At 25.2% G+C, this 11,587-nt stretch overlaps 1 protein-coding gene across 2 annotated transcripts; it reads right to left on the reverse strand.

The window, feature by feature from the left end:
• Positions 1-3,901: 3,901 nt before the first annotated feature.
• LOC126894100 (AP-3 complex subunit mu-1) lies at positions 3,902-11,587 on the reverse strand. Of its 2 annotated transcripts, XM_050664879.1 has the most exons (11): positions 11,408-11,587; positions 11,152-11,336; positions 10,964-11,076; positions 10,174-10,295; positions 8,470-8,487; positions 8,182-8,341; positions 7,954-8,067; positions 5,342-5,527; positions 5,115-5,273; positions 4,314-4,364; positions 3,902-4,254 (listed from the first exon to the last, which is right to left on the reverse strand). In XM_050664879.1, the coding sequence occupies exons 1-11, from the start codon at positions 11,440-11,442 to the stop codon at positions 4,120-4,122; spliced, it is 1,278 nt and encodes a 425-aa protein (XP_050520836.1). In that variant the 5' UTR covers positions 11,443-11,587; the 3' UTR covers positions 3,902-4,119. The 2 variants fall into 2 exon arrangements, with proteins under 2 accessions (XP_050520836.1, XP_050520926.1); XM_050664969.1 differs by lacking the exon at positions 8,470-8,487 and having other exon boundaries at positions 3,903-4,254; positions 11,408-11,585.

Below are 11,587 nucleotides of genomic sequence, written 5' to 3' on the forward strand. Positions count from 1 at the left end.
TTTACACGTGCACGTTTTACCATGTTGTTTTGTAAATTAACATCGAGCTAGATAGTAAATATTTTTAACTTCTTAATTTTTTTATGTTAGTATGTAGAACTTTAGTACTTAAAAGCCAATTGTATTTATCGAATGTAGATGAAAAATTTTAGGCGTTGATGATAACATTGATTATGATTTATATATATATATATTACCTTGCGGAAAGGGTTTAAGAATACTTCCATGGCCCCTCTGCAAGCCGTAAGAGGCGACTAATGAGGTTACGTCAGGTCAACAGACGTTGTAAAATTTTGTCAAAAAGTATGAGGAGTCCTGAACAGAATTTAAGCGAATTGTCCAATCTCGGATGTACATCTAAAGAATAAAATGTTCGATACCAGTTGGACAATTTGTGTAATAGCTGTTTCATCAGTCATGTGTATAGAGTTGCCCAAGGCTTGTAGTGTCAATATTGTAGGGATATTATCACTCAAATCTAGACTGAACTCGTGTATTAGGGAGAATGATAGATATAAAGTATAAATAGGTACGAATTATGTTGGAAAATGAACTGTTTAAATATAGAGAATTAGTAGAAGTATTGAAGAGAAAAAAAATTAATATTTGATGTGTGCAAGAAACTAAGTAGAAGGGGGAGAAAGTAAAAGAAATAGGTGAGGGTCATAAAATAATATACTTAAGTAAGATCAATACAAAGAATGGTGTAGGGATATTAATGAATGGAAGTAATAGAAGGAGTTAGGAAAAGTGACATAATTATAGTCGTAAAATTAATTTTAGAAGAAAAAGTGTTGAATGTAGTAAGTGTCTATGCACCACAAGTAGGATGTGATGAAATGTTCTGTAAAGAGATAGATGAGGTGATACAAGGAATACCTGGTAAAGAGGATGAGGTGATAGGTGGAGATATGAATGGACATGTCAGTAATGAGAAAAGAGAATATGAAAGAGTACATGGAGAGTATGGTTTTAGTGGATAAAATGAGGCTGGAAAAGAATCCTCGATTTCGCAGTATCGTATGCTCTTGTTGTGGTTAATACTTCTTTTAGAAAGAGGGAAGAACATTATATAACATATAAGAGTGGAAGTAATTGATCACAGATTGATTATTTTGTGTGCAAAAGAGAGAGTTTAAAGCGAGTAAAAGATTGTAAAGTTATTCAAGGCAAAAGTGTAACTACATAACATACACTGATGATAATGAAGTTGTGGTGTAATGGGAAGAGAGTATACAAAAAAAGAAAAAACACAGGAGGAGGAATCGATGTTCTGGTGGTGGAAAAAGAAAATGGTTAGGAATGTCAAGGGAAACATAAATAATGTATGGAACAGATTTGCTAGTAGAATAAAGAATACTGCAAAGGAGGTGTTGGTGAGAGTAGGAATAGAATACCAGAAAACAAGGAAACTTGATAGTGGGATGAGAACGTTTAAAAAATCATAGAAAGTAAGAAAAGCAGTTCAAAGTATGACACAAGAGAAAAAAGACAGAAGATTGGATGGAGTATAACGCTTGTGCAAAAATGATGAGTTGTATTATAGACTAGGAACAAAGGTTGGTGAAAAAGAAGTCTATAGACTTGCAAAAGAAATGAAATAGGTATAAAGATTATCACTATGTAAGAGGTATAAAAGTGTTGATAAGTAAAGTGTTATTAAGTGAGTGCTGTCAAATGATGATGATGATGTGAAAAAAAAGTTGAAAGAGTATTTTGAAAATTTTCTGAATTAGAAGTATATAAAAGAGATATTAGAGGATATCTCGTGGAACGAGAGACTGATTTAATTTATGAGAAAGAGGTATAAGACTGTGGCATCAATGAGAATGAATAAAGCAGTAGTATCAGATGAAATGTTAGTAGAAGTATAGAAAATATTAAGTGTTGGCATAAGGTGGTTGAAGGATCTTTTTAATAAATTCCTATTAGAAGGGAAAATGCCAAATGGAGAAATAGTTTTGTGGTGCTGATATTTAGCATTGTAGTATTAAGATTTGGAAAAAATAATGGCAAAGGAATAACAGAAGGAATATTAGTAATAAAAAACCAGTTTGGTTTTTTGTCTGGAAAGTCAATGATAGAGCCAGTTTTTTGTAAAAAACAACTGATAGAAAATTATAGGGAAAATAAGATAAAGCTGTGTATGGTATTAATAGATTAAGAGAAATTGCATAATAAAGTACCGAGAGAGGTTTTAATGTGGGTATTAATAAGAAAAGGAGTTCAAAAAAGTACATCAATATTATTTATTTATTTATTTAGTTTAAGGGATATATCCATTTTTTTACAAGCATGCTATGTTTACATATTTAATTTTAACTAAATTAAAAGAAAGACACAAAAACAAACAAAAAATACATAAAAAAAAAACAAATAACAAAAGACAAAATCAAAAATGTTTACAACTAATAAATCGACATATGAATAAGAGATTATAAAACAATACAAATATTATTATAATATAAAACTAGGATCTGCATTAGCACTTCTAGAAACCGGCGGAGGGGTTTGTTCATTAGGTAGTTCGTGGGGGCAACGTGACTAGGAAAGGCGCATTCGACCTAGTATTAATCTGTGGAACCCTAAAAGGGATCAGAGATAATAGCGTAGGACATTCTATCTTCCCATCAAGCAAACCCCCGAGAAACCTAGAGCCCGCAATACTACGCCTCGATGACAGTGTGGAAAGGCCTAAATTATTTGCCACGGGGCTATAATCATATGGTGGACATGGTAAACCAGCGCCTGCCCAGCAAAACATAGAAATTTATTCTGAACCCTTTCTAACTGGCGACAGTTGTCTGCCGTGTGGGGGTCCCATACCACACTGCCATACTCTAATATAGGGCGAACCAGTGCGCAAAACAAAATTTTTAATGTCTTTTCAAGCTTGAACTCTCTGGTTAATAAGTGGTGTACTTATGTAGTGTCAATCGTGGATAAGATAAGAGGAAATAGACTTAGATGGTTTTGTCACGTTATGAAGATAGAGGTTTTACTTATGAAAATTGGGAAATAAATGTTAGTAATTGAGTATTAATTGTACTAAAAATTATATACATATTTATATTTTCTTTATTTTAGATAAAGCCTCTATCACCATAATAGATGTATGGTTCAGTGTTGGGTGATTGACAAGAGAATAGAACTGAGATGAGAATGTTTAGATAGATTGAGTGGATTGACTAAACAAATCTAGCTTTATAAGGATAAGCTAATGTGTGTATTGCAACTTGTTACAAAAATGCCATTTCAACAAAAATTTCGGTGGGGCTTTTCTAAATCGTCCTACCTAAATAGTATTTATTTATTGTTAACATAACAATATACAGTTCTTACAATATTGGATGAGCTAAGCTCTACTACCTGAGGGGCGATGGCGATTTGCTAATATATTGCTATTGAAATACTATAATAATATTCAAAACAGTTTTTATGAATGATGTATACAGAAATAACAAAATTAAGATATTGTTTTAGCTTATTTATTTAGAAATTAACTCAAATACACAATTAGAAGGTTATAGGGCCTTATCTCTAAAAGTTAGAAAATTATTTAATTTTTTTTAAAATTATTTTTAGGATTATAGAAATATAATTTAGCTCCCTAAAAATGTTAAATGGTCATAGACATAAATAATAAGGAGAATATCTTAAGAGTAATAAGTCTTTATTTTTACTTTTTGACAAAAGCAGTCTATTTATTAGCTAAAATCTGAAAAACTATTTTAATGTGTATAAATTTATTTTTAATAAATTATACATCAGACAACAAAATCTTAAATATGCCTTTGTCAATAAATTTTTTTTTAAAATATTTTAGTTTGCAAGGAAAATAGAATTTTTATGGCAAACATGTTAACATAAATAATAAAACTTTTTCATTAACAACAAATAATAATTTAATTGATCATTATGTGACAATGCTTAAATTTAAACTTATATGTATGGAATTGACTTAATTATATTATCAAACACTAAATAAAAGTATAAAAGAAAAATAATGACAATAAATTACAAAAATATAAATGAAAAACAGATTATATAATCAGATATATAATAATTAATCATTAGAGGAAGATACAAATTTTAGTTATTTTGTAATAATTACAAAAGTTACATTCTGATTTGAAATTTACCAGCTTTAGTTATATATTTTACACCTTTGAATGGTTTATATTTTTCTCCATACATATCAAGACGATTTACTTTTAACCCAGACAGTGCTAACTGATTTATAGTAAATTTTACCTAAAATAATAAAAAAAAAATTAAAAATTGTACGGTTTGATTTTATATGCTGTTCTTACATTGATAACAGGATTTGAATCTGTCACTACAGTATTTACTGGTACACTAATCTAAAAAAAATAAATATATGTGATATAATTTATTATTAATAATGAATATCTTATTTGTAGCCTTAAAATATTTTTAATGGAATAAACATTAACAACTGTTTTTCCAATAAGAGATTATATTTAATTGAAATGAAGTGGGATAAATGCAAATAAATAGTATAATTATAAATAAAATTTAATATATACCTAAAAATTATAATTTTCCAATCTCAAATAATAAATACTGAATATTCTATGAGAAATAAAGAGTTTTCAATTACTCCATAATTGTAATTTTTACCTTAATTAATCTTACAAAAAAGAATATTTTATTTAGTTGATCTTTTTGTTAACGGCTTAAAAGATTTAAAAAACACTTTATCTATTTTTACAAAAAATAAAATTATTAATGAAATAGGTATTAAACAGAATGTTAATTAAATAAATTTATTAAAATAAATTATTGTTAAACATATTGCATTTTTTATAATTATTGTTGAATGTGTACTGCATATGTTAAACTTGATTAATGTGACAGAAAATATCAAATGTTATGGAAGAAACACTTGAAACTAATTTTGAAAAAAATATGTGTACAATATTTGTATAATAAAAATAATTATAATTTTTCTGAAATTTCAATGAAAACACTCCCATGCATGATCATATTTGAAACTATATGTTAAATACAATAACTATGTATCCCGCTTCATTGATTAATATAAACTGCCTAATTTATTTAAGAACATATTTTTTATTTATAATACTTACAGTTCCTCTGATGTTTGGTAATTTTGTTGTTTCTATTCTACCAACTTCCCAAGTTAAAATTTTAGAAACAGGATCAAATGAATGTTTACCTTGATTTGGTATAAGAGTACAATTTAATACACTCTTTGGCATTGGTACTTCAATAATTACATTTTCAATCTGAATGATAAATTATTAAGTATTAAATAATACATATATAAAAATCATACAATTGAATAAATACATACAGTTCTTCCTAAAGTCTGTTTTGGTCCAACAGTTATATCTAAACGTCCACTGCCTGATGCGGTTTCTTTCAATGAAAGCATATGTTTTACATAAATAGGAATAGCAACTATTCCTTGTGATCCAACATGATATGACATAAGTCGAAAATTTCCATCAGGTGGTATGAAAGACAATAATCGTTCTGACTAAATTATAACATATGAGTCATCCAGTAGCAAAGGACAAATGTCAAAAAAAAAAAAGATTATGATTTACATTGATACATGATTGATTAAACTTTTATGAATATAAATATTAGGTTTTATAATTAATTATTTCCTATATAGTTTACGATACAAAAATATAGCATTATTTCAAAATGAGATATGTCCATGAGAAAGTTAAGTAGCAAAAGGTAGTATGCCCTCACATACTAAAAAAGTTTTAAAATGGCATAAATCATAATATAATTATATTACAATGGTGTCAGTGTTAAAAACTGTCATATATAGTAGAGTAGTAAGTTTATTTTGCAGAATTTTTAGTATGAAATTTTCAGTATTTAATCTAGTTTGAATAAAACTGTATATATGAGTTCTATAGTGTTCAAAAAGTAAGAAAACAAGTCAGTTGTTACAATGAGAACAATAGAAACAGTTTCCTTACTTACTAAACACCCTACAAAATATATAGTACAAAATGAAAATGATGGCAAGATTACATTTACATTAGATAGTTGAAACAACTTAGTGTTACCTAAAGTGCCGTATCAAAATGCCTATCATTCCAGACAAATTTACGTATATAACTTCACAGTTACAAGGATCATCAAAATTAAAACAAATTAATGAAAATACACACACACATATACAGGGTGATTGATTAACTATGCCTCACAAATTATTTCTGAAAATATAAGAGTTATTCTTTTGTTTTCTTTATGAAATATTATGTTTCTATCTTGGGTTGCTCAGTGAGTAAAATTACATTTTTATGATCATCCCTTATGCTTTAAATTAGTATCAACTTTCAATTTTCAAATGGTAACCCTTTTTTTTTTATTTTATTAAATTAACAGCAAGCTATGATTCATTAAAGTTTAGGAGACGTGAGTAATACTCACTTTGATTTATAAAAGATGCGCAAATTTTACGTCGCGGTACAATACATTGATAGTTCTTATCTGTACATTAAATATTAATGTTACTGTATTTACCCGACTGTTGTTTTATTTTTTAAATCCCACAAACTTTAAATAGTAATATCTCGTTTAAAATTTATTAAAATTGATCTTTTTTTTATGCTTAACAAGATAAAAAAAAAAAAAAACTGGGTTTCTATTTGTAAAACTAGAGTTGATATTGATTTGAGGGTTAAGGGATGAAGATGGAATCTTTATTTTTTTTGTCAAGTAGCTCAACAAAGATTTATAACAAATAAAATAATTACATATATGATAACATTAATATTTTTAAAGAAAATTTGTGAGGAATAGTTAGTCAATCACTCTATATATATAGAAACAGAATAGAAAAAAAAAAATAAAATTATATCATTCATTTATTATCATTTGAAGAATAGTGATTTAACAAATATTTATACCATTCAAATTATTTTTTAGATGAATGCGGGCAAAACAAAAATTAGGTTATGTTGTCTCAAAAGATTGAAACTACCTGCAAATTGGGATTAGAAATTTGCACTTTTATTTATGTAGTAATATTAAGAACACATAGAAAAACAATTTAGTCAGAGGGGAGTCAAATTACTATTCAAATATAGGTCAGGAAAAAGAACTTTGTTAAGGTGGTAAAGTATATCCTTAATGAAATTTAAGGTTTTAAGTGATAATGTTAAGTGAACACTGCAATAAAGATTGAGATATATAATTTATTAAATAAACATTTTGGAAATGATAAGAGAAATTTATCAGATCTCAAATACTATAAAAGTGTACTGACTGAAAATGATGGATGTAATGAGCAAAATGATGAATCAAAATTTGGAGATATTAATGAAGATGAAAAAGAATTTGTTCGAAAAAATATGATCTTAATGAATAATATAGTAAAAATTGTTAGAATTACAGTTTAAGGAAATCATTTTTGTAAAGGTTTTTCTTGCTTGAAGTGCTTAAGGATGTATCCATATTTACAGTTGAGTTCTAACGTTTTGGATTCAACTGTAAACATGGATACATCCTTAAGAATTTCAAGCAACAAGAAAATCCATGAAAGCTTTAACACATTCATAAGGGTTTTCTTGTGACTAATTAATTTGTTGAAAAATTATATTAATTTTATTCAACTCTGTTATATTTAAAATAAAAATTATGTTTTAGTAAGCATTTTTTTTATAAAATTATTTTCAATTTTAATCACACATAAATTATAAACTAAGTTTGAAATTTAAGATTTACGCTTAAAAAAATTGTTATTTTCACATTTAAATAGCAAAAATGAGTATCCAACTAAAAATAAGAATTAAAAATTATATATTAACCTATTATCTATGTATAAACGAAAAAATCTAAATCATTAAATAAATATCAGTTTTTTACTGCTTGTTTAAAATTTGTTTATTTGAACATACATCCTTTTGCAACTTTAACTTATAAAAAAAAATTACTTACCTCCCATCTTTTAAATCTAACACAGGGATGGAAGCTGACATCATCAAATAGTCGTGGATTCATAAATGATAGTGAAAGATCTGGCATACCTGTTAGTTTAATACTACAATCAATCTAAAACCACATAAAAATATAAATATATAATGAAAAATAAATATTTGAAAATATTCTAATTGTATCTCAGTTCAAGAAATCATGCTTACAAAATGAAAGTAAAATCAAACTTACATATCCTTGTATTTCAGCAAAAACTGTAGCACCTCCCTTATCAATTATAGCATCTACTTCTTCAATAACATCAAAATATGCTTCATTATTTGTATACTTAACACCAGAACGTCTCCAAGGTACATTAGACAATTGACCACTTGGTAATGTTGCACTTACACTAAAATATTTTAAATAAAGTGTAAATATGAACGTATTAAAGCTTTCATGAAAATTATAGTAAATACTTATTCATATTTAAAATAATATTTTCATTACAAAGAAATTGTTTTAATAAAATTTACATACCAATTTTTAACTTCAAAACTACAAAATTACATATACAATTTATTTATTAATTAACAACTTTAAAGAAATTAAAACCAAAAAAAATATACATATACATAGTGATTGCTTTATTATAAACCACTCGATTACTTGCAAAGAAAAATACAATATTTTTTTAGTTACATATATTTCTTGATTTATCAGCTATTTAATACTTTTTAGAATCATCCCTATAACATTTAGAGTATCAATTTTATTTTTTTTAATGAAAAAATACAAATTTTATTATCTTATAATCAGTTATATATGCAGTTGTTACTATATTTATCATTTAGCATTTCTCGCTTCCTCTGCCTAAGTGTTAAAATGAAAATAACTTCTGAAGTACAAGCCCAAAAGTTACTATCGACAAGTCAATTTTTATTTTATAAGCTAATTTAATATGTATGTTGTAATAAAAAAAAGAAAGTTTAAACCCTTAAAAAATTATAAGAGACGATTCTAAAAAGTGTTAATACCTGATAAATGAATAAATATATATAATTAAAAAAAAAAAAGAACAATTATTTTTTATTCAATATTTAATTTATTTTAACATATGGTACAAACTTAAGAAAAACTAAAAATTAAATTATTTATAGTGTTTGCATTTTCAATAGTATTAAAAGAGAAAAATTGTTTGCAACATAAATATTGTAGATATTTTGGGAGAAATCCAGTTTATGATAAACCAATTACCTTGTATAGGTAACAATAAAATTTTTATTTAATAATAAAATTTTCAGGATTATGATAAGTGCATAAATGAAATGAATAATTTTTTTAAATTAATTTAGATCTATTTAAAAAAAACCTAGCACAGATAGGACGTGGCATAGTTGGGACAAGTATAGATGATATCTGACAGTGAATAAAATTACTATCATAAGAAACGCTATGATACAAATCTGTAGATAGTGTTTAATTTTAAGAAATTGGTAGATATTTTTAAAAGCAACAATAACTCTTATTTCCTTAATTTTATTCCGATTAGTTATTTGATTTATAATTATAATATATTAACAAATAATAATTATAGTAATTAAATTTAGTATGAAATTAATATTCAATAATTTAATATTGTAATTTTTACGGAGATATTATAAAAATATAATAAAGTAGTTGTATATTTCTTTACTTTGAAAAATATTAAAAAATATTACTTTTACGTATAAAAATTTAAACTTTTAGACTTTAAAATTTAGACTTTTTCTATCACTTCTAAGTTTTAATATTATTACTTATTATTAAAAAATAAGTAATTATGTATAAAAAAATAATTAAGAACAAAAAAAAATGGTTTTAAATTAATACTGATTTTGATTTTTAATAAGTTAAAAATAAGGAAAATGACATATTTAATCTATTTTTTTAAACCTTTAAAGTTGATTTTTGTGAAAGTTTACAGTAAAAAAAAAATTAATTTATTACCATAACATTTAGTTTAACTTGCAACTTTTTAGGATAAAAAAGTTCTTTTTTTCATTTTAAACATTTAATCACCCTATTAAGGAGTATTAATTAATATTATTTGTATTTATGTTTTGTGATTTTAAATTACTAAAGGAAATTTAAATTGTAATTAAGATGAAAAACAAATGCTCTACTGCGACATCCTAACTTAATCTAACTATATTATTTAATAATTCTTATTTGTTAAATAATGAAAGTCCTTTTATAACTTACTTTGATTTTCCAGTTACAGTATTTGCAATAGTACGTAGTATATTTGGAGGTTTTATAAGCTCTTTAAGAATATTAGATTCAGTAGCCAATGGGAATCCGTTATCTAGCATTTCATCTAATAACTTAAATTATAAATGTTAAAGATTAAGATAATTTAAAGTTATAGAAAATATATAAAACCAAAAACCTTTTAAAAACTTAATAAATAAACTATTTATAAAAATCATAAAATTTTTCATTGACAAAAATATCTAGTTTTGGACATTTTAAACTTTAATATATGCACTAAGAAACTATAAATATATTTCCTTAAAATTTATAAAATATGAAAGAACATTAAGGAATTAAGTTACAAATCATCACCAGGCATGAGAATAACTTTTACAAAGTATATTCGTATAATTTTAAAGTCAGTTTTTCAGTACATAAAATAGAATTTAGTTAATTTAACCGGTTAACCAAATTTCAGATTAAAATATATCACTGTGTTAATTGTTGATAAGGATTTAAATCATTCAAGCTATGACCTAAATATTCTTACATTACAAGTAAAAAAAAATATGGTTTTTATATATTTTGTATAATAAAAATTGTTTAAAAATATATTTACATACAATACAATGTTTGTTCCAAATTATAGAACAAATATATAATTACTTTTGGTACAAAGATGACAATGTATACCTCAAATCATAATTATAATAAATAGAGAATTTGGCTAAAGAATAATTTTCATGATTAATTTAACAATTTTTTGTTACTGACAATAAAGAGACAACATGAAACTTACTTCATATACAACAACATAGTTATCTTTCACAACATTTTCAGAACATTCTGAAAAATAATCTTCAAATGTATCAACTACTCTATGTAAGAATTCAATAACAAACAAAGGTGGCACTACAGAATCGTAACATTTCAATTAATTACAATATTTAGGTGTAGGTGCAACTATTTCTTTTTGATATATAATACCTTCTGTCATACATACAGCAACAAAAAATAAGCCACTTCGATAGATGCTTATTAAATAATGATGTGGTGTAGCTATAACAGGTGGAATATCTTCAGGGTTGAGGGTTTTACGATGTTGATCAAAGAAGTAATCACATACTGATTTAGAAATAATGCTTTTCCAGTGTTTTTCAATGAAAACATCACTGAAATTAAAAAAAATATTTTATTTTTGAATTTTGATTGGCAAATACAATTCATTAAATTAATAAATTACCATGCAGAGTTTATAATAAATAAACTATGAATCATGTTGATTAGATGTTATACAAATTGTATTAACAGTTATAATGTGGAAGAAATAGTCAAAATTCTGGAATAACAAAGTAAACAACAATTTTTAAAACTATTTTCAAATTTAAAAAAAAATGTACTTCAGTAGTTACTTATCACAAAA

Source organism: Daktulosphaira vitifoliae, unplaced genomic scaffold, assembly GCF_025091365.1.
Source record: "Daktulosphaira vitifoliae isolate Bord-2020 unplaced genomic scaffold, ASM2509136v1 Scaffold_1, whole genome shotgun sequence".
NCBI classification, from domain to species: domain Eukaryota; kingdom Metazoa; phylum Arthropoda; class Insecta; order Hemiptera; family Phylloxeridae; genus Daktulosphaira; species Daktulosphaira vitifoliae.